Source organism: Haliaeetus albicilla, chromosome 5 (assembly GCF_947461875.1).
Source record: "Haliaeetus albicilla chromosome 5, bHalAlb1.1, whole genome shotgun sequence".
NCBI classification, from domain to species: domain Eukaryota; kingdom Metazoa; phylum Chordata; class Aves; order Accipitriformes; family Accipitridae; genus Haliaeetus; species Haliaeetus albicilla.
In genome coordinates this window covers 9677501-9697611 of record NC_091487.1, presented here as the reverse complement: position 1 = coordinate 9697611, position 20111 = coordinate 9677501, and the positions used below count along the sequence as shown (strand labels likewise).

General features: G+C 36.8%; 1 protein-coding gene across 1 annotated transcript in view; it reads right to left on the bottom strand.

Annotated features, from left to right (window-relative positions):
• The window catches only part of NUDT14 (nudix hydrolase 14), a 64460-nt gene that overhangs the window by 20955 nt on the left and 23394 nt on the right, over positions 1–20111 (bottom strand). The window contains exon 2 of the mRNA XM_069783273.1: positions 13903–13946. Within this exon, the coding sequence (XP_069639374.1) occupies positions 13903–13946 (44 nt within the window). The remainder of the gene's footprint in view (positions 1–13902; positions 13947–20111) is intronic.

Genomic DNA, 20111 nt, shown 5'->3' with positions numbered 1-20111 from the left:
TACTGCATATTGATGGGTTCCTGCCCCAGGAAATGTCATTTGCAGGCAATTTTAAAGCAAAGGTTGTAGCCTTCAGAGAGACTAGAGAAGAATATTCACTCTGTTTACTGGCACGGGCATTCTTTCTGACCTAACACTAGACTATCTGGGAGTTATAGTGTAGTTTGCTATAAGAAATGAAGTTAAACCACAGTCTACAATGTTCTTAAGTTTACTTAAGTATTATTCTTTGATCTTTTTTTTTCCCCCCTTTGCATGACTGTTCCTCTCCCTAAAGTGATACTGTCTGAGGGTAGACATTGCACTAAATAAAAGGGGAAAATGAAATACTGCTACTGAACCTTTTGGGGTTTGTCCATGGGTCTAAGGATCCGCACTGCCTGAAATTGGAGACAACAGCAGTCTAAAGCTGAGGTTAAAGAGAACAGTAGAGACTTCCTGAAGCATATGGTTGCCCTTTAACTTTCTTTACATCCACCACCCTAGGCCCAGTCTTTCACTTGGCTTGCCTTCTTCAGCATGTCTCATTAAATAACTCATACCAACTCATTAAAAATGGCTCAGCTATTAGACATTATTTTTTCCTAAGAGTCAATCACTTGAGATTTTTATGGAACAGATGGGAAAATTAAAAACAATCTGTCAGAATTAAGGAACAAGATCAAATTAAGCTGGAAAGGAGTAGCAGCAAGTTATTACAATTGTCTGCTTCTCACACCATCTTGAGATGAGAGGGTACAGAAATGGCACAAATCTGTAGAATTTTCTATTTAATTACGTCTAATTTTCTGAGAGACTGACAAACAATTTTGAACATAAATTTACATTTTTTAACAAACCACAACACACAAGTTCTAGTATTTCTTGTCAGAGTTGGAGAGTCATGGAGGAGAAAGTTCAGAATTACACCTTCTTAGGAAGAATGTGACATTACGAATGCCATTTTCTATTTCTTGTTCCACAAGAAACAATATAACATGAAATATTTCCACAGGTCACTAGGCCTGGAACTTCTGAAAATCCATTTGAATCTGCATTCAGTACTGTTATTTGAGTATTACAGAAAGTTAGGGCAAGACTGTTCAACTGATCTAAGTCGAAGATCCCCTCAGCCACTGCTTTCCATGGGTCTCCTTATTGCTGCAACGGCCCAGATATGTGGGTTCAGCTGTTTGGTCTGGCCTATAAGATAAGGGGAGTATTTATCGTCTGGAGTTTTAAATCATCATACAAAGAATTCACTACAAAATTATTTCGAGATTACTATTTTTACAGATGATACGGGCTACCAAAAAGGACTACTACAAAAGCAGAGGTGCAAATACATCTTTCAGTGGTATCCTACCACAGGATATTACAAACATATTTGATGTTTCAAGGCAATTCCCTTTAAAATGCTACAACCAATCCTATTTTAGAATATTATATATGCATCTATAAACTTTAAAGTGCTCAATAAAGAATAAACATATAGAATAAAAAATTAAAACATTCACAATGACATTTGGGAACATCTCCACAAATAAAGAATACAGAAGATAAACAAGGCCCAAGATGTGCGTTATCAGAGAAAAATCACACAGAACACTAGAAGAGAAAAAAAAAAGCCCAGCCAAATTTCCTTAAAAAGGCAGGAATCCTAGACAAGAATTTAATCTGAAATGGACATCAGAGGTCCTAACGTAGCAACAGCCTTCATTTGCCCATGTCCCAAAGAGAAGCACAAGACCACTTTTTTTGTTGTTTTTTACGAAGGAAAAGAATACTTGGATATAAAAGGATCATGGTGGATCCAAAGCTTGCCTCCGTACCTTAAAAACAAGCTATAAAACATCTGCAGAAATGAAACACTGTCTCAGCCAGCCTTTTCATTTTGGGTGGCAGATTATTACTTTTTACCATATTCCACAGCTGTACATCTTTGCTGGCTATTCCTCCAGCAGCTGACACTCAGGGAAATTGCTGGTGGAAAAGGAGAGGTCATTAATGCAAACGCAATGCCACTGAGCCACGGACCTGCCCCTGGGACGTAACGAGCACACAGCACAACTACTGCACGCAGGTATCGCGTTCGGTACCTGCCGCTGCCAGCGGGTTTGCCACTTCTGTAGGCAAGAGGTGTCTGAGAAGAAAACTCTTTGAAACGTGCTGTATGCGTCATTCTGGAGCTCTAATTTGCTTCTGTAAGACATAGATGACCTTGGACTAATGAAGGAGACTTGGCTCCTCTGCACTGCATCTGTTGGTGGCTGCTTTAGGGACTACAACCGAACAGAAAGACAACATATTAAGATATGACACAGGTTTGTACAGCGTCTTCCAGTGCTGGTGAAGACCACAGCCCTGCTCAGCCTTCAGCCCAACCCTGCCTCGGCTTCCCCCTGCAGTAGCTCCTGCTCACTTGATACATACAATAAATCACTACTCTAATTACAGGAGGCTTTTTTCCAAAGAAAGCATGCATGTAAACAGGTAACTGCAATAATGTAGGATACTGTTCTTTCTATAAATATAGGAACAATAAGGGTAGCCTTAAAATATTTTAAGAAAGAGATGTATCTAAAATGTCAGCAAGACATATCTACAAAGACCAGCTAACGTGTACTTGAGCTTTTATTGTACTTAAGCTTGCAGTTAAAGTGTGCCTGGTCTTGGTATCTAACACAATGTTTTCTTAAAGGGATTCCAACTATTCAGTCAAGGATCTCACGTAGCATTTAACCATTTAAAATTCAAAGAAAACCCTGACTGAAATAGGTTAAGTATTAGGATTCTCTAACGGATATTTGGCTTCCCTAAAATATCTAAGTCAATGTGCAGAAATTACATACAACTGACCCATGGACATCTGCAACACAGGAGTCCAGAATCTTAATTTCTCCTCCACCTTTAAGACTCTCATTGAAAGAGAAAATATCCACCTGAATACAACCTTTACAGTGGAAAACACATCTTATAAGAGTTTAGAAAATTGCTCTGTTGTGTGCCATTGGCCTAGAAAACTATTTCCAAATTTTTTCTGTCCCTCAACATAGCACAGCTCTGTATTTATTGAACTCATGGTTACTGATGCTTTATGACATTCCAGCAGAGCAGACATTTATATGGAAATAATACTACAACTTCACACACTCAAACCTGAGAAAGGAAGGTGGTGTTCCTAGGAGCAATGTAAAAAACGCAGTATTTGACCACAGCAGTTACGAGGTAGGGGACAGATGAAAACTGACATCCTGTTAAAATGTGCACACACATATGGTCGGACGGAAAGTTAATTCTTTTGAAATACATCCTAGCAATTAAGATCAGCAAATGAGCTTTGCCAAAGCTACAAGAACATGTACTTCTAGAGCTCCAATACTGAAGGAAGGTTTGGGGGGAGGGGAGGGATTTTTTTGTTGTTGTTGTTGTAGGTCTTTTTTTTAACTTTTTGTTGTTGGCTTTTTTTAGGTAGAAATGTAATTTCACCTTGTCATCGGTTTGGTAATCTTCTATCTTGACAATTTGCCAGTTGTTGACCTGGGCTACAGTTAATCCACAAGCAACTGCTAACACTTACTAATTGCTTTTCAGGAGACAAACTTTTAAAATCCTTTAATAAATAAAGATTGATTCAGCCTTTCATTATTCTTAGATGTGACTGTAATGAATACTTTACAAATGTGAACTTGCAAAACTAAAAAATAATTTTAAAAAATCATAGTATAGTAGTAGCAAAGAAAAGGACAAGATTCTCTTGTGTTCTTGTGAATGAAATAAGACTCTCAAGGCTGAAGATGAGGATTTTTAATGATAATCTTGTACTAATACTATAGTATGCTAAGTAATTGATGAGGTAATACGGGCAAAGAAACTGACCTTTCTTTAATCATTGTAAGAGCAACTCAGGATCCCCTTGTGTCTAACATGGGTATGTGTATTGTGATCACACAAATTGTGATCAAAATTGAATAATGGAAGATAAAGCACCTAAAAAATAGACTGACGTTAACATTGAAAGCCAGGGCTTCCCAGCCACCTCCACCTCAGCCACTTCCACCAACTTTTAAAGGCTAAAGATTATCTCTAAATTAGTTGAAAGTTCATAATATTGTTTGCGCTGCTTACAAACAATAATCTCAGCTCCACAGTGGAGACTTGAGGAAGTAATGTTATTTGATTTAAAAAAAACACAACAAAAAAACCAAAACAAAACACTAAAACCCCCACAACACCATCAGACCCTGTGGTAATTCAGTTACCATTCTCAAAGAAGACAATGAAAAAAGAATGGCAGATTCCAAAAAAGAAACACAAAAATGGCATGCAGGAATAAAAGCAAGTAATTGATTTAATCAGTCCCCTTGACTCTGAACAGATATTTGGCATTAAAAATCCCTTTGATACAATCAGAAGAAAATAATCAAATGTAGTATGCAACCACAGAAGTATTTAGAGATTTATTCATCTCAGCCAGAGAGCATGTGAATATAAACCATACATGTAATATTTTTGCCTATATGGCTCATAAGGGAGAAAATGTCAAGACTTAACAAATTGTACTACGAGAAAAGTTAGTAAGAAAATAAATAAATCATTTAGAAGTCCTATAATTATTTTAGCTTTAAAGTATAAATTTTTCTTCTTGAAGTTTTAAGAATTTGGTTTCTTTGTTCATACAGCATTGACAAACTGATCTTTCATATTGTTTTCCATGTCAAGACTAGAATACCATCTAGTCTTTTTAAAATACCATGTTTGAGAAACACCCCAGATCAGGATTAAAGCATGTTAGTGAATAAGTGTCCTTTTTCTTGTTCAAATCAGAAGCGACTGCGCTTTCAATTTTAAAGTGATAATCAAAAAACCTAACAATCAAAAGCAATTCTTTGGGAGGATTCATCCTTCAGGAGGGCCTACTTCATCTTAAGTTATTTATTTCAGAATTATTTTTGGTGACCATGAGAAAGAATTGCAGGTAGCCCCTGTGTCACTTTTGTGTTCAAATTAACCATCCATTTCACAGTTGGACACATCCCTGAAAACTTCTAATGTGGTATCGAAAGTGCTGTCGTCTTCCTTTTATCAGAGCAGCACCTAGTATCTTAAGCCAGAGAGAACAGTCCCTTCGTTTTCAGAACAGACATGTAATAAAGCTGTACCCTTTGATTATTCTCCAGTGCAATTCCTTTAGTTTCCCAGAGCTTTTAACTATAATGCAGATAGTCCTGAGATTAAATGTGTGTGCTTGCACAATCTTTACTGGTTCATTTAAGTCTTCCTTCAAAGCATTTTACATTTTTCAAAGGCCAACACCAATCCAATTGGCTGCTTAAAATGCAGCCTATTACAAAAGCAAAGCTATAAGCTCCTGACAAAAACATTCAGCCTTTCATACTAATCACAGATAAAGTGGATTTGGCAAAAGATAATTAGAGATGACTAGAAGACTTCTGTATTCTGATGAAATTTGAACGCTTTCTCCAATACAACGTAAATATATAATACTAAGTAAAACCAGAATAAAGTGGTGAGACACGTATGCTTAAGAAAATAAACATTACTTTGGAAAAAATCAAAAGGAAGATTGGTTTCAATAAACTGAACTGCAGCAGGAAGTTGTTCGTGACACCATAAAGCAGGAAGCATATGTTTGGTTAATCATCAGTCCGGTGGAAGAATGAATTAAGAAGTGTTTAAAAATCCATATACATGCACTTTTAAAACATAATCTCTATCTACTTGTAAAGCAGTAATTTGTACCCAACTAAACAATATGATGCAGGACAACTCCTTTGGAATAAACAATCCTCTCAGCACCCTGTTTTCATATAACAAAGAAAAAAATAGAAAGTAAATTCAACTGCAAAATAAATGAGACATCAAAGCACGTTGCTCTCAATAACATTCTTTAAGTGTCATATCTTGGCCTGTATCCCAGGATACCCTTGGAAATGACACATTGCATCTCAATGGGATTCTTTCAACAAAATATTTTAATAAATAAATTCAGGTTTTATGCTAACTTATTTGATTAAATAAAGCTTTGTGGGCATTATGTGCAACAGATGTTAGAGCCTGATGGGCTTTTGTTCCAATTTCTAATTATTTGTGAAACTGCCATTTATAAATGCTATCACATAAGACAACCAATAAATAATCCATCTAAAAGGCGTAAGTATGACTCCATTCTGAAATGGCAAAAATCAAAGTTTTAAAAGAGTATCAGGTTTCAAGGACAGCTCACAAAATAAAAAGCTCGAGTGTTCTGCCCTAGCTAAAGTAAGGGACAAACCAGCAATTTTGTTTCTTACCTACCAAACCCAGCAATTTTGTTTCTTACCTACCAAAACCCAAATATGAAGTGAATAACACAATCTTTTGCCAGGTATTAAATGTATAGTCTCACTACCATTAGTGGGAAACATAGACTGAGAAACTGGCAGTTGTTCACATTTTACCTAATTTTCCCATTTCTAGAATAACAATTTCAATAGTTTCCTCTTTTCCAAGAGATATTTTCAGATAAAATTCTAAAACTACAGGCACGCCAATTATAGAACATTTCCTAGCTTTCCTAAGATTATTTCTACCAATCCCAAATGTAGGCCATGACCATGCTACTGTCTCTAGACCATGTAAAAACCTTTGGCACTCTTCAGACAGAACAGGTTTATTTCAAAACCACCTAGAAGCAAAGCGAAGACTCTTCCTGATTTCAGTGACTGTAAGAGAATAAACATATCCACTTATTTTGCATATTATTGCAAATACTAAAAAATGAAATCCCTAAAGTTGTAAAACCAAGATGCCTCTAATCTGGATACCAGAAACCTGTATTTAGAAATTTATGGCTAACCAGCCAAAACTCTTGTGTACCTCCTTAGTTTTAAGATTTTTTTTATGGATTCCGTTCTTAAAATTAGGCAAATATTTAGCTTCCTAATGAAGCAATGCCCTCTATAAAGATTTTATTGCCATTTTACCCTATTTCAGTGATACGGCAGAGAAGAACTTATATGCTATACAGTGCTTTCATATCACATACTCAAAAAGGTGAAATGAGAATCTGAAAATTTGGCTTTTGATTTTGTGTTTGTCTCTGATAACTTTACAGCAAATACATTTATTTTTGCCTCGTTGCTATGATTTTATTTAGATCGGATCCTAAGGTAACAACATAATAAGACATCTTAAAAGACAGTAAATATGCCTGCAGAATTCCTGGCACATAAGCAGAGGATCTGTCAAGTCTTCACTTCAAAAAAAACCCAAAATGAAAAACAAAAAAACACAAGCATTAAGTGCATTTTATTTGCAAATATCTTATGCAAACAAATCATGTAATTACTTGGGTTGAAGGAAACTAATAGGCTACTATGTTTTTTTCCTTCTAATACCAGGAAAAAATATCATTATCCTGATAGCATCCTTGATAGACAGATATCAAGTTTAGACCTGAGTGTGTTCAATGACAGTGATTGCAAAACGTGCCCTCCTAGACTATGTTATTGCCTACTGCTAAAAACAGTTTCTTAGTGTTTAATTTAAAAAATACTTTCCACATGAGACACCATTTTGTCATTGATTACTGATGAAATTAAATTATTCTGGCCTGCTTTATAACATTCCTTTACATTTTTGTGATAAGTAGTAATTTTTCTCTTCAGTTGTGTTATCCTTTGCATGAACATGCCCAGCCATCATTACCTTCTCTCAGCTATTATTTCCCTAAACTTCTCATCATTTTTGTTGTTTGTTGAACTACATCCAGTTTATTTTAAATGGTGCATTATCTTCTGCACTATCTTTGAAGATAGTCAGGAAAATTCCACACCACTGACACCCCGGAGGAGACATTACAAAGACATACAAGGTTTACAGCACAACAGCACATCGTTGCACATAAAAGGCACATGCCACCCAAGAAAGTTTTTTTTTTTTACCTATAAATATGTTAAAAAGCTGTATTTTACCCATTTTAAAGCTACTGTGATAATTCTTGCACAAAGGAGGCATCTGAGTTAAATTTCATGGTGTCTTATAATACACTAGGACATAAACCAGAAAAATACATACAAGATTAAGTTTCCATAAAGCCCAAACGATCTGGCATATGAAATAGGAGAAGGAATTTAATCCACTCCTATAATGTGGTCAGGGCACATGACTTCCACCCTGTCTCCATAGCTGCCTGCTACAGCCACGGAGCCAGAAGAGCAACCCCGGCTCCTCCAGGCCATCGGCGTGGCTCTGGTGACCATCACCTGGCTGGCTCCGGTGGCCGGGGCCGGGATGCGGCAGGCTCCTGATGCAGCTGGCCAGCAGCAGCATCCCTCCCTACCCCTGTGCAGGCGCGCTCCCCAACTTCAGCAGCAAGCAGAAGCCCGCACTCGGCCAGGTAACTTCAGAGCACAGGGTGACTGGTTGAGTATATTCACCTGCCCGTTCCGAGATACGTTGATTTTTCATTTGCCTCGAGAACCTCTTTCTGCTTACCCCCAGCGCTGGTGCCTGCAGGAGACAACATGCCGAAGAGCAGATTGCCTTGGTTTCCTTCATCCTGCAAACTCCCTCCTGATGGAAAACTACACTTTTCACTTGTCTTTGTAACAGATACAGTAATAAAGCCTCTTTTCTGAGCAAACTATTAAATTAAATTCGGAATTAATTTGTTCTAAATGTGGAATAAATTAATCTCTTTACTTAAAAGAAGCCAATCTTACAAGGCAGGAATATTATTTCCTCCTCTTTTTAGAGAGGTAAGAAAAGACTCTTAAGTTTTTTCCATTAAGAATTTTTAAGTCAGGAACTATTACTGAGCCACTGTGACATGTCTTTGTAGGTAAAAACACGGCATAAAAAGGCTACAGCGCACATGCAGAGTTGTAAGTTTTTTAGTCCAAATGCCTTTTCCTTGTCACATGGTATTTTCAGAGTTGAGAGGAACTCGTGTAACAAACTTGCATGCAATTCACTCTCCTCAAATTTGTCTTCCTTTAAATGTAGTGTACTTTACAGTGAATTTTTCTTAATTTTAAATAAAGAAGTAGCCATAATTTTGCTTTATATCCATTCACAGTGCAATTGGAAAGCTGTCCTTTTACTTGTCAACTAGCAAAAGGTACAGTTACGTTCCTGTTCTTGAACGTTATTACTCAAAGCACAAAAGCCAGCACATGACTGTACACTGACCTTCATCTGTTCCCAAATTATGTCTTTTAAAAGCCTTGAATCTGTTTAAGGGGAGTTGCTGAAACCTGAAATGAACCTGGTCTATTGCTTTATAAAGTAGATGAATATAAAACTTAAGTATTACATTTCAGGCTATTACTGTACTAAATATAGCAAAATTAGGATAAGGGAGAATGTAACTGGAATGTGAGTCTGGTTTTAGAGAATAATTTTTTGTTACAGGCATTGATGATTACTTTGTAATATTTGGTACGTTTCTATTTCTGACAGAAAATCACCATAAATTTGCAGAAGGAAAATGTCCTTCTGATCAAGTCTTTTATTTTTAAAAGCAGTGACCTTATAAAAAAATCAACAATCAATTCTTTTATTTTTAAAAGCAGTGACCTTATAAAAAAATCAACAACTCCTCCCCCCGCAAATCACACCACCACAAATTGCTAACTAGTTCCAATAGATCAAAGTCTAAGAAGCATCTTGAAATACACCTTGCATTTAAATTTTTGTCGCTTGCACTCCGCTTGATTTTCATAAGGATATGTTTAATAATGAGCAAACGTATCAGCTGAGTATTCGGAGGAAAAGTAAACTTAATTAGAAAAGCAAGCAGTGCATAAAATAACTGCAGAAAGCATCCTTTGCTGTGTGTCACTGCCTAACACAACAGGCCAGAAGTATGTAACACTTACAAGCACGACCTCAATAAACTTGCTCAATAATTACAATTGAAAAGAGTTAATCAAGGATTTTTATTTTTCTTCATTCATTTTTAGTAATCTCCACTGTTGTTTCTAATAACATGATAAAACCTTGCAATGAGCTCTGATAATGTTCATCTGCATGTTTCAAAGAAAGATTAACTTGAATGTTACCCCGCAGGACAAGAATGATAGTAAAAGCATTATTTTCCTACAGAAAAATGACTTATAAGTTGACAGATTTCTTGACAACTTTACAAATTTTTTACAGTTGTCAGATATGAACAGTAACATCCATTAAGTACTTAATCTACTTATAAAATTGTAGAAACCTTCAGGTTGTAAGAGACTTTTGGAGATCATCTGATCCAACCTCCTGCTCAGAATCAGGCTAACTTCTAAGTTAGGTCTGGTTTCTCAGAGCCTTGTCCAGTCAAGGTTTGAATTTCTGCAAGGATGGAGGTTCCTCAGCCTCTCTGGGCAAAGCGTTTCAGGACTTAACTACTTTCCATGGGCATGTCTTTGTGTCCTGGGTCTTCCTTCTGTTACAATTTCAACCTAAATATGGTAAGAAATGCTGCTTCTTTTGTCTATACTGACGCTCAGTTGACTTTTGACAGCACAGGTTTTGAAGGTTTGCCTTAGTAACAGTTTATTGCATGACCAGTAATAATTTTGCACAAAACTTTTTTTTTTGGTCTTTAAATGGCATGGAGGGTGTTTTAGGGTGGTTTCAAGGATTTCTGAGAAGCTAAACAGACACACACTGACCATAAGGCAAAAAGCAAGCATTTTATTAACTACACCCATGCATTACGCTAAGGGTATCTTACAAAGCAAAAAAACCTATTAACATACTGACCCAAGGACTGTGTGTGTTTACCTTCTCGGGAATCCACGAAACCACCCTAAAACAGAGGGATTGAGAGTAAGCAATTATTTGTTCAGCATAAATTACAAACTATGTAAAGCAGAGGTGACTCCAGCACTGACACTCTAGTTCTGAATTGTCTTGATCTTAAGAAAGTTCAGGAGCCACACACTGTAGACTCAAGCCCAGATCTGCAATAACTAAGAAGAAAGAAAACAAACAAAAAAGTAGTATCTAATAAAAATTCTGCTATTTCGGCTTGTGCTAGCATTATACCCGCTTGCATATGGTTAAATGATCTTGTCCTACTGCAATATATAGTGAGATTTTAAAAGGTGACTCACACTTAAGGCAAACAAAATGACTACTGCAGTCCTCATGTTTTTTGTCTTTGTATAATTTAATCAGCTGTTCATCTGAACAGTTGGAAAGGATAAATTTATACAAAAATAACTTCATCTCTCTTGCTAAATATTTTCCTGTACCAAGTCTATATTCTAATACAAATCTATTGAATATTGGCTTATGTTGACCTCTTTTGGAATGAGAAAGAACACTGGGGTCCCAAAGGAACCCAGGATACAAACTCTCAGTTCACTGTCATACAGCAAGGAAGTCAGTCTTAAGCACATGTTTACTTGTGCTGCTGAAAGAGGATGACAGATGAAGACATGAGTTAGGCTCAATGGCTGGTTTTATATGATTAGCACAGTTGGTTTTTTTTTTATTCAGCATCATTAAATTCATTAATTTAATACATATATGTGTACTTACAGATCTGGCATTCCAATGTGTATGTTCAATTTGGGTAAACAGCCTTATTAAAAAAACTTGGAGCATTTAACAGTGTTACAGCATTTTCAGAAGTAAAGTAAGTTTTGAATACTTTTGAAAAAGTATTATGGAAGAGGGATCTTAATTATGGAAAACACCTACAATCTTCCTGAAGAAGACATACACACTAGGAAATCCTGACCAACAGAACATGTGTCCCAGAAACCCCTACTCTTCTTCAAGATTTTATCCTTCATTAAGAGTAATGAACCTCTAAAAGCCCTCAAAGTATGAAGTCCTCTACAATCTTCAGCAACTAGACAACATGACTTTTCCATATAAGTAGCATCACCTACTAAAATACAGTAAAATGTAGGGCTTTAATGCATTATAAGGAGTTTTGAACCTGAGTAATTTATCTGATAATAATTGGCTTCATATTCACAAATAGAGTTTATGTAAACCTATGGATTTCCTATACAGAAAGTTCACATTATTACCTTCGGTGGCAGAAGTTTCATTGAATTTACTTGTGAAAGAGCGTTAGACATTCTACAGTTCAACAGTAGTCACTAAAAAGTTAGGATGGCAGCTGTTGTACATCTGAAGCTAACAAATGTTATGTGACCAGAGATGACTGGCATGACATGTGGCCGTAGCCTTTTTATACAGTTATGTTCTCAACTATTTTAAAAATGTCCACAAAAGTTCTTCAGAAATACTGTTCCCAAGAAGTTCATGGAAAACTGATCCTTTAATATTTACCCCACTCAGTTAGTTGGATATATTCACACATTATCACAGAGCAATAAACTAAAGTTTAAACAAAAATAGCAATACAAATTATTCATCTGGAAGTCATGTTCTCAGCACTGTGACTTGAGGCTGGATTCACTTACTTGAAAGTACAGGGCATATATTAAATTTCCAGCAATCAATTATCATTTCAGCCTTTGTATCTGCGATCATAAATTCAGGCACATGCCCATATGGATAGACAAAGTGCAAAGACAGAACTGTCTTCCAGGCAAATTCCAAAAGCAAGTGTGAAGTTCAGTATTGAAATATCACTCCCTTTTCTGTCCTCACTCTCAAGCAGTACAGGCATTTTTAATCTATCTAATATTTTCCCAGTCTTCCTGGAACTTCTACCTTCATAATCTTTATATTGATAAAAGTGTTGCTGTCACTTTATGTCCATCCCAGGTACCCCCCCCCGCAAAAGACTCACTGTAAGGATTTAGAGGGTTCCAACAGAGAAGAATTTCCAAAAATGCTATTGATTTTGCCTATTTATTTCACACACAAGAAGAATACATCTTTCAACATGGTTCTGGTTGTAAATCACAATTTCTTTTGCCATTAGTGTTTTGTTACATTTTTTACATTTAATAGATTTAGAAAAGCTTTTTCTAGGGAAATGTTGTTACCTTTGCTTTTTATTTTTATCTTCTAACACCTGAATTTTCAGTGACTAGATAAAATTTTTATACTTTAAAAAAAGACATATGAATATTTTAGTATTTCATAATTCTGAGAGTGGGTCTGTTTCACATATACCCTACTTCTTATAATTTTGCATGAACGGATATTTGAAGTCAGGAGTTAACTGCTTTTCTTCCCTGATAGGAGAAATACATTTCTTCCTGTGTGCTTAGGAGAGGGTTTTGGTGTACAGAATGGAGGGCCTGAAAGGTTTCAGGCATTTGTGAAGTTACTTGAATTAGGCTTTGCCTAAAACATCCATATGTAGCAGTGATGGAGAGGATTAAAATAAAAAAGTTAGCATTATACTAGGATTTACTCAAACATAAAACAGAATCTCTACCTTATTCCAAGTAATGGCCAGTGAAAAAAATCAGACAGTATCACCATAACTTTAGATTGCTTTTTAACAGTCTTTATATAAAGGCAATACCTGGCATTGTATATTCACAGGTGAGAGAGTGTGGTCACATACTTGGCACTAGACCACTTAATGGCACAAATAATGACAGGGTTAAGTATGTGGGGGACACAGTCCTTCCTTCAGGTGATATATGCACACTCAGAAAATTTCATGCAATCCAAACTTTCAGTTCCATCTTCTATGTAATCATTAAAATGTACAATATATCATGTGCCAAAACTCTAATATTTGAAAAGTCAAGCACAGATAAAACTTTCTGAAAAAATAATAAACCATGAGGAGATTTAAAAATTTCTGCTAATTCTGTCTAAAATAGTAGAGAACTACCTGGAAGTATTATACAAGAAGTGAAAACTGAAGAGGAAATTGGAGGAAAAAGAAGTGACTCCACATCAACAAGATGTGACCAATGGAAGAGAATACAGTATGAAATACAAGATAAACACAAAAGGAAATAACATGATTCCACCTGTTACCTGTCATGTGTCCTCATAAAATCCCAGAACTTCTTAGTGCCATTCTGGGGGAAAAAAATAAATAAATGCATCAGTAAAATTAATTCCAAGTGAAAAATGACTATAATGAAATTTAACAAAATTTAACAGGCATTTCTTTAAAAACTTGGTATAGCTGGTTTTATTTATGAGACCATTATTCTGGATTTTGATAGTAAGTATTATAGATACTGAGACTTGTTTTATGACAGTTCAAAATCTTAGATCCACAATACTATGCTGACAACTAACTTAAAGACTATGGTAGTCTTTGGGCCAGATTTTGGCCACAGTATCAACGTCAGATACCCAATCTAATCATTCAGGTGCTAGGAAGCTATAAGCAGCTAAGTTCTAACCAGTAAAATAACCCATAGATCCATGTTCTTCCATGTCCAGAAATGGTCTTATCTTAGGAGGACAGCTCAGCACTTACCTCCTAACTAAACTCATCGGGGATCCAGGAACAAGACATCCGTCCCTCTAACCCCTTACAAGGCCCAAAATAGTAGTTTTGTCCATGATATGCCTAACATGAAGAGATCACACTCCATTCTACACAACAGCTGTTACTCTGCGCTGCTTGTGGTGGTGAGGATACTGTCTGACAGTAGGCTTGAAGTCACAGCACTCACCCAAGAACTGGGAGACATAAAATGGATTATTTTCTCAAGTTGGGCCAGTTTCTGTCCTCTGCTGTCTTAAAAAGAATGACATCCACTACAGCACAGTTGAAGCTGATCCCTGAAAGTAAGCATTCTTCCAGTTATAATCAACACGTACACAGTTGCTTACATTTATATTCTATCTTCTATAATCACCTATACCAATTCATGCACACCAGTTAACAGACACATGTATATAATTCTTCACCCTGCTGATTAGAAATGTGATGGTATTTTTCAGCTGAAATACAACTCGAGATTTCACTCCTAGGTCAGTTTTAGGTCTATATAAGGAATCAGTATGCAATCAGAGGAAATTCTTTTGGTTGATACCTTTCTCTTATTAGCAAGGCAAAAACTAGACTTGCTGAAAACCTACATACCTAAAATATGCTTAATGTGAAAAGCAGCATAAGCTTTCTATTATAAAGTATGGTTAAATGGATAATCAAACACTGAGCAACTGGTTAATGATTTAAAGCAGGTAAATGTGAGCAGTGAAAGAAGAATCAAGTTCAGTTGGTGGCTAAAGGTGCCAACCAATATAGACAGGCCCTTCAGCTCTATTACAGATGTCATGGCTACCAAGTACACAACAGCTGGTGGGGATTAGATAACAAGCACTCTGGTTCAGAGAGTAAGCTCCTGAGCTTTATGAGTTTACCAAGCTTTTTGGAAGAGTGACTGTTTGCTTGCTAGCTGGGTTTTTCTTCATTCCCACAACTCTAATTATAAACAGTTGTTCACCTCAAGAGAAACTCTAGTGTACTCTTCCACTGGTGTCGGTGCATACCTTCTGTTAGGACTGACAGGAATCAAACGTGTGCATTAGAAGAGAAGTCCTGTCATTGTTTAAATGCAATATAATGTTGAAAGAGGAATAAAGACAGCAAATTCTCAGTGTGAACTGAACTACTAAAGCTGCTGTTTATCAAGCTGGGTGTATATCCAATCCGTTCCACCTGGTGAGAGACAGAGGAACAACTTTGAAAGGACTATGATACAACACACAGTTGCAACACATGAACCTAATAGCATAGGCTATATTGTGTGGTAAGATAATGTAAGGTATTAAATGTGTAACGTGTGCTCAATCCTTTTGTAGGTTTATTTCCACCTGTAAGACATGTATTTGTGGGATTTTCTCGTTTGCAGATTGCTGTGCAATTTTCCACTTGACATGAGTGAGTTGGGAAACGGTGGATCAATGATAATGTCTTCTGCATGTACCTTCATATTGCTTTTCCAGTTTCAACCTTCCCCTGCCCCAAATGGTAAGATGTGCTACCATCATTCATTCTCCCTTTGTAGTGTCCACTTGGGAGAAATGCAGGTGTCCAGCTGATGGAGAAGACAAAAAAGGCTGAATCAAGGCTCTCCTTGCATTAATTTAGGCTATTAGTCCTGTGATACTACTTCCTAACGTATGATCCCAGCAACAATCTTCCTGCCTCTTTCCTCCTGCCATCATTTTGCAAATTATAGAACCTGATTGCTTTGGAGCACTTATGAAAGGGTTTCAAATAGCTGAGGAAAATACACCCTAGAGAGTCATCCTCATCCAGATGGGATACATCAGATTTGAATGACCTCTTCTCAAGGATGAGCTCCATTAGCATTAACAGAACCTACCTCACAGACATGCATGTAATTTTTAACAGAAAGTAAAAAAAAAGGAACTAAAAAGAAATTAATCAGAAAATAAAATCTATATTTTCTATTTTCCAAGTGGCTGGAAAGCACATAAAGCGCTTTCCCTAGAACATGATTTGATTAGTTTAAGACCCAAATTCAAAACCAGCCACAGGCTAAACTAATTTGAGTCTGTCCATTCAAGATGTTGGTTATCATCATATACTCTAACTGGACAATGTTTGTTAAGCTATTTTCTGCCTATATTTGAATAAAAAATTATTTCATATGATCAACCTGCACCTGTCCAAATACATAAATCAATAAATAAATGAAACATTCCAACATCTCATTGTTTACAGTGGCAGAAACTCAAATGAGCCTCATTCATGCCCTATTGTCCAAGTCAAATGTAATTTGAACCCAACCGTATGGAGTTGAGTTTCTATTGTACCCAATGCGCGGTTCTTTCCTAACAGTCTAGTATGAAGGTTGCTAATTATTAATAGCATGTAAACAGTTACCAATGGTTCTTATGCTGCTTTACATACTTCACAGAACATTAATTCTAACCAGTTTCTAACCAACTATATCAAGCTGTATGTAATATCTCTATCTTCTCTTTAAGACAAAAATATTAATTGCTGAAACTGATCAAGATTCATGCTTTTAAAAGCCAAGTAGCCATGATTACTTGTTAAACTGTTCCATTCCCTATATCCTGGCCTTTGACAATGCTCTCCTATCACCACAGTTACAGATAGTTGGAAAGAATTAAAGGTATCAAAGGTCAACATCACTCCCAAAAAAGAGAAGTATCTTTGTGAAACACAAAAGCCCTCTCAAACCCTTAATGCTCTTCATTTTAATAAACATATATATTTGCATTATTATAAAATAGTCCATTCTCTAGTGTCTAATAAGGAACAATCAAAGTATCTCTCAATGAAGTGAGAGAAGTAAGTATAATTGATCGCTGGGAGGTCTAAACACTGACAACAGTTTGAGAAAGATTTTAAAAAATTATTCTTCAAATAGGAAATGTGTCCTGTGATGTTTTATAAAGACAAACATGTCAAAAGTTATTTTATGTTAATTTTTATCTGTTCAGAACAGCAGTTCTGATACTGCAACAACCTTGTATAACACATACTTGATTTGGTAAATCTTTAATCACAAAGTAATCACACTCTAGTTCTGTGCTCAGTGATCAGGTTCTGCAATGTTGCAATGCTGAACTAGTACATATAGTATGTGTAAATTAATAAAGCTGTATTCCAAGAGAGGCAGCATGTGGGACGACTTCATTTCATATTACACAGAATACAGATTACTTACATAAGCAAAAATTGCATAAGAAAGCCGTATCAGGTCAGATGAGATGTCCATCCTGCCTAGTATCCTGTCTCTAACAGCAAAAGGAAAATTTAAGAACAGAGGAAGCATACAGCAATGCTTCCCAAGAATACTCTTCCAAGCCTTTGACAAAAGACAGCTGAAGGGTGTCAAAAGACAATCCCTCAAAAAGGCATCCAAATTAAACACAGTCCTCCCCCAACCCCAAAAAGCAAGTACAAATAGACATTTCTATACCATCTCGATGTGCAAGAGTGTGTCATAAGTCCTGCTCATCTTGTCTGTAAGACTGACCTGATAATGGTATTGACAACTTAGAACTACAACAGTATGCTACCAGCTTGACAGTCTGCACAAGCAAAACTCAATCCCTTTTGGTTCAAGTGATTCCAGGACAACCATGCATTGCAAAGAGTTCTCTGCTAGACAAGTGTTGACAGTGGATGCAAGTTCAGCAGATGTGACTCCTACCAGCAGAGAGCTGTTTATGATGCCACCCATACTTGATCTCAACATTCTCAGTCCTGCTTCCATCCTTGAAATCTTCTTCCTAAGACTCTTCCTGCACCTGCTCATTGCCATAATTACAGGCAGAAGCCTGTTCACACCGTCTGTTATGGATAAGTTGGACTTGTCTGCAGCCTATAATCAAAATACCATTCTTTTTCCCACCTACGCTCTCTGTCTCTGGCTAAAATGCCTTAAGAATCACTGCACCAGGGATATCGCTATCCTCCGCTTTCTTCCACTATCTTAGGCAATATAATGTCTGAAAAACATGTCAAATTGCTGTCAGGATACCTATGGAAAGGATAACTTTTGCTTACGAGATAAACTCACCTAAGACTTAGCCCAGACTAGCCAATCAAGATGATAAAAAGAACAGCTTATGCTAACGATGTAGGAAGAAACATTCACTGGCACTGATCTTATGGTGATACCGGGTGTGCTCCACATGTGACAGACCCTGGACATGCTCTGAAACAAGTTGCCTGGGAGTTTCCCTCTACTCTTCATTTGCAGCAGCTTGAATGACTTTCTCCCTCTTTTCCCTGAGGGCAGCACCTATACATGGTCTGCCACCTGAGAAGCCCTTGAACCAGCTCATATGTCAGGTAAATGTGTCTCCACATGTACCAATACTCAGTCTTATACTGATACCATCCTGGGTCTTCAAAAAACCCCCAAACCAAACAAACCACCCCCCCCTCAGTCTGGCTGTGGTCTCTACTGTTGAGTACAGCCCTGCTGGGACTCACAACAATTTCTCTGTAGATGCAGCTTTTTCAAATGGATGGAATAAATACTTAAACACAATTTTAGAGATGTAGGCCTTTCCTCAAGGACCATCTCCAAGGACTCTCCCAAAGAATGAGCTCTGTTTAGAAACAATAGAAGTGAATTAGAGCTGTGGTGCCCCGGTTTTAAATAAGAAGACCTGCACCCTTCCAATGCTACTGAGTTTCGAGATGAGGAAGAGAAAGGATAGTGGTGCAGCAGACCATGCCATGCAGCTAAAGGTAAACTAGGCACAGTGCCACACTAAGTGCTGACATAGCAGGAGTCTGTAAAATCATGAAAGACGTGGAGATGGTGAATGTGAAACAATTATTCACTGTTTCTCATAAAACAGAAGCACTATGTCATAGTTGGTTACCTGAGGAGAAAGGCTAAGTCTTATATGAGTACTGACCTATCTCCTTTCAAGGAACCAGTGCTGAAGTTTAGCAGCTGCACAGAGAAGTTTGCCTTGCTTGTTTTATGTATAAAACAATTAACTGATAGCTTCTGAAACACCTACATGCAAACTGTATTACATGTATGTTTTAAACATGCATAATTAAGGTTTTATACTTCTTAGATTTTATGAAAAGTTTTATTCTGAGAGTAAACTGAAAACATGTTGGTGTAACAGGTGCAAGAACTCTCACAAAACCACTTTAAATGCTTCCTTTATGTAATAAGTTCTTCAGAACATCACGCGAGGGTGTCTAAAATAAATCCTCAACACACAGGTTTACAGTAACAGATTTCCTGTAGTCACTCTGTTGGGGAGTTCAGACCATTCAACAAATCAAAAATTATGTTGGATTTGCACTGATTTAAATGACTTCTTGTAATGAGCTCTGGACAGACAACACATGACTGAAGCAGAAACGATCTTTAGCCAAATTCTACTTAAAGCTTCTCCTATCTTATTTGCCTTATTTAAGTATTTAATAATTTAAAAAGTGACTGAATTAAAGGCACTGCCCCATGTCATCTCCAATGTTTATCCACAGAAAACTTCTGCTTGGACAGACAAAGCCAAAGTGGCCAAGAACTGTAAAGTCACACCAAAACCACCTCAGTAAAAAGGGTTCATACCTTCTATTACAGATTTTTAAGGACACTGGTTAACAGGCCGCACAGGCAGATCACTTAAAATGCTGGCGATATATGCCCCAAATAAGAAACTAACTTCACATATGCCACTAAAAGAGAAAAAAAAAGCTGTCCGTGACAATGATTAACTTCTTACTGTTTACATTACAGGAG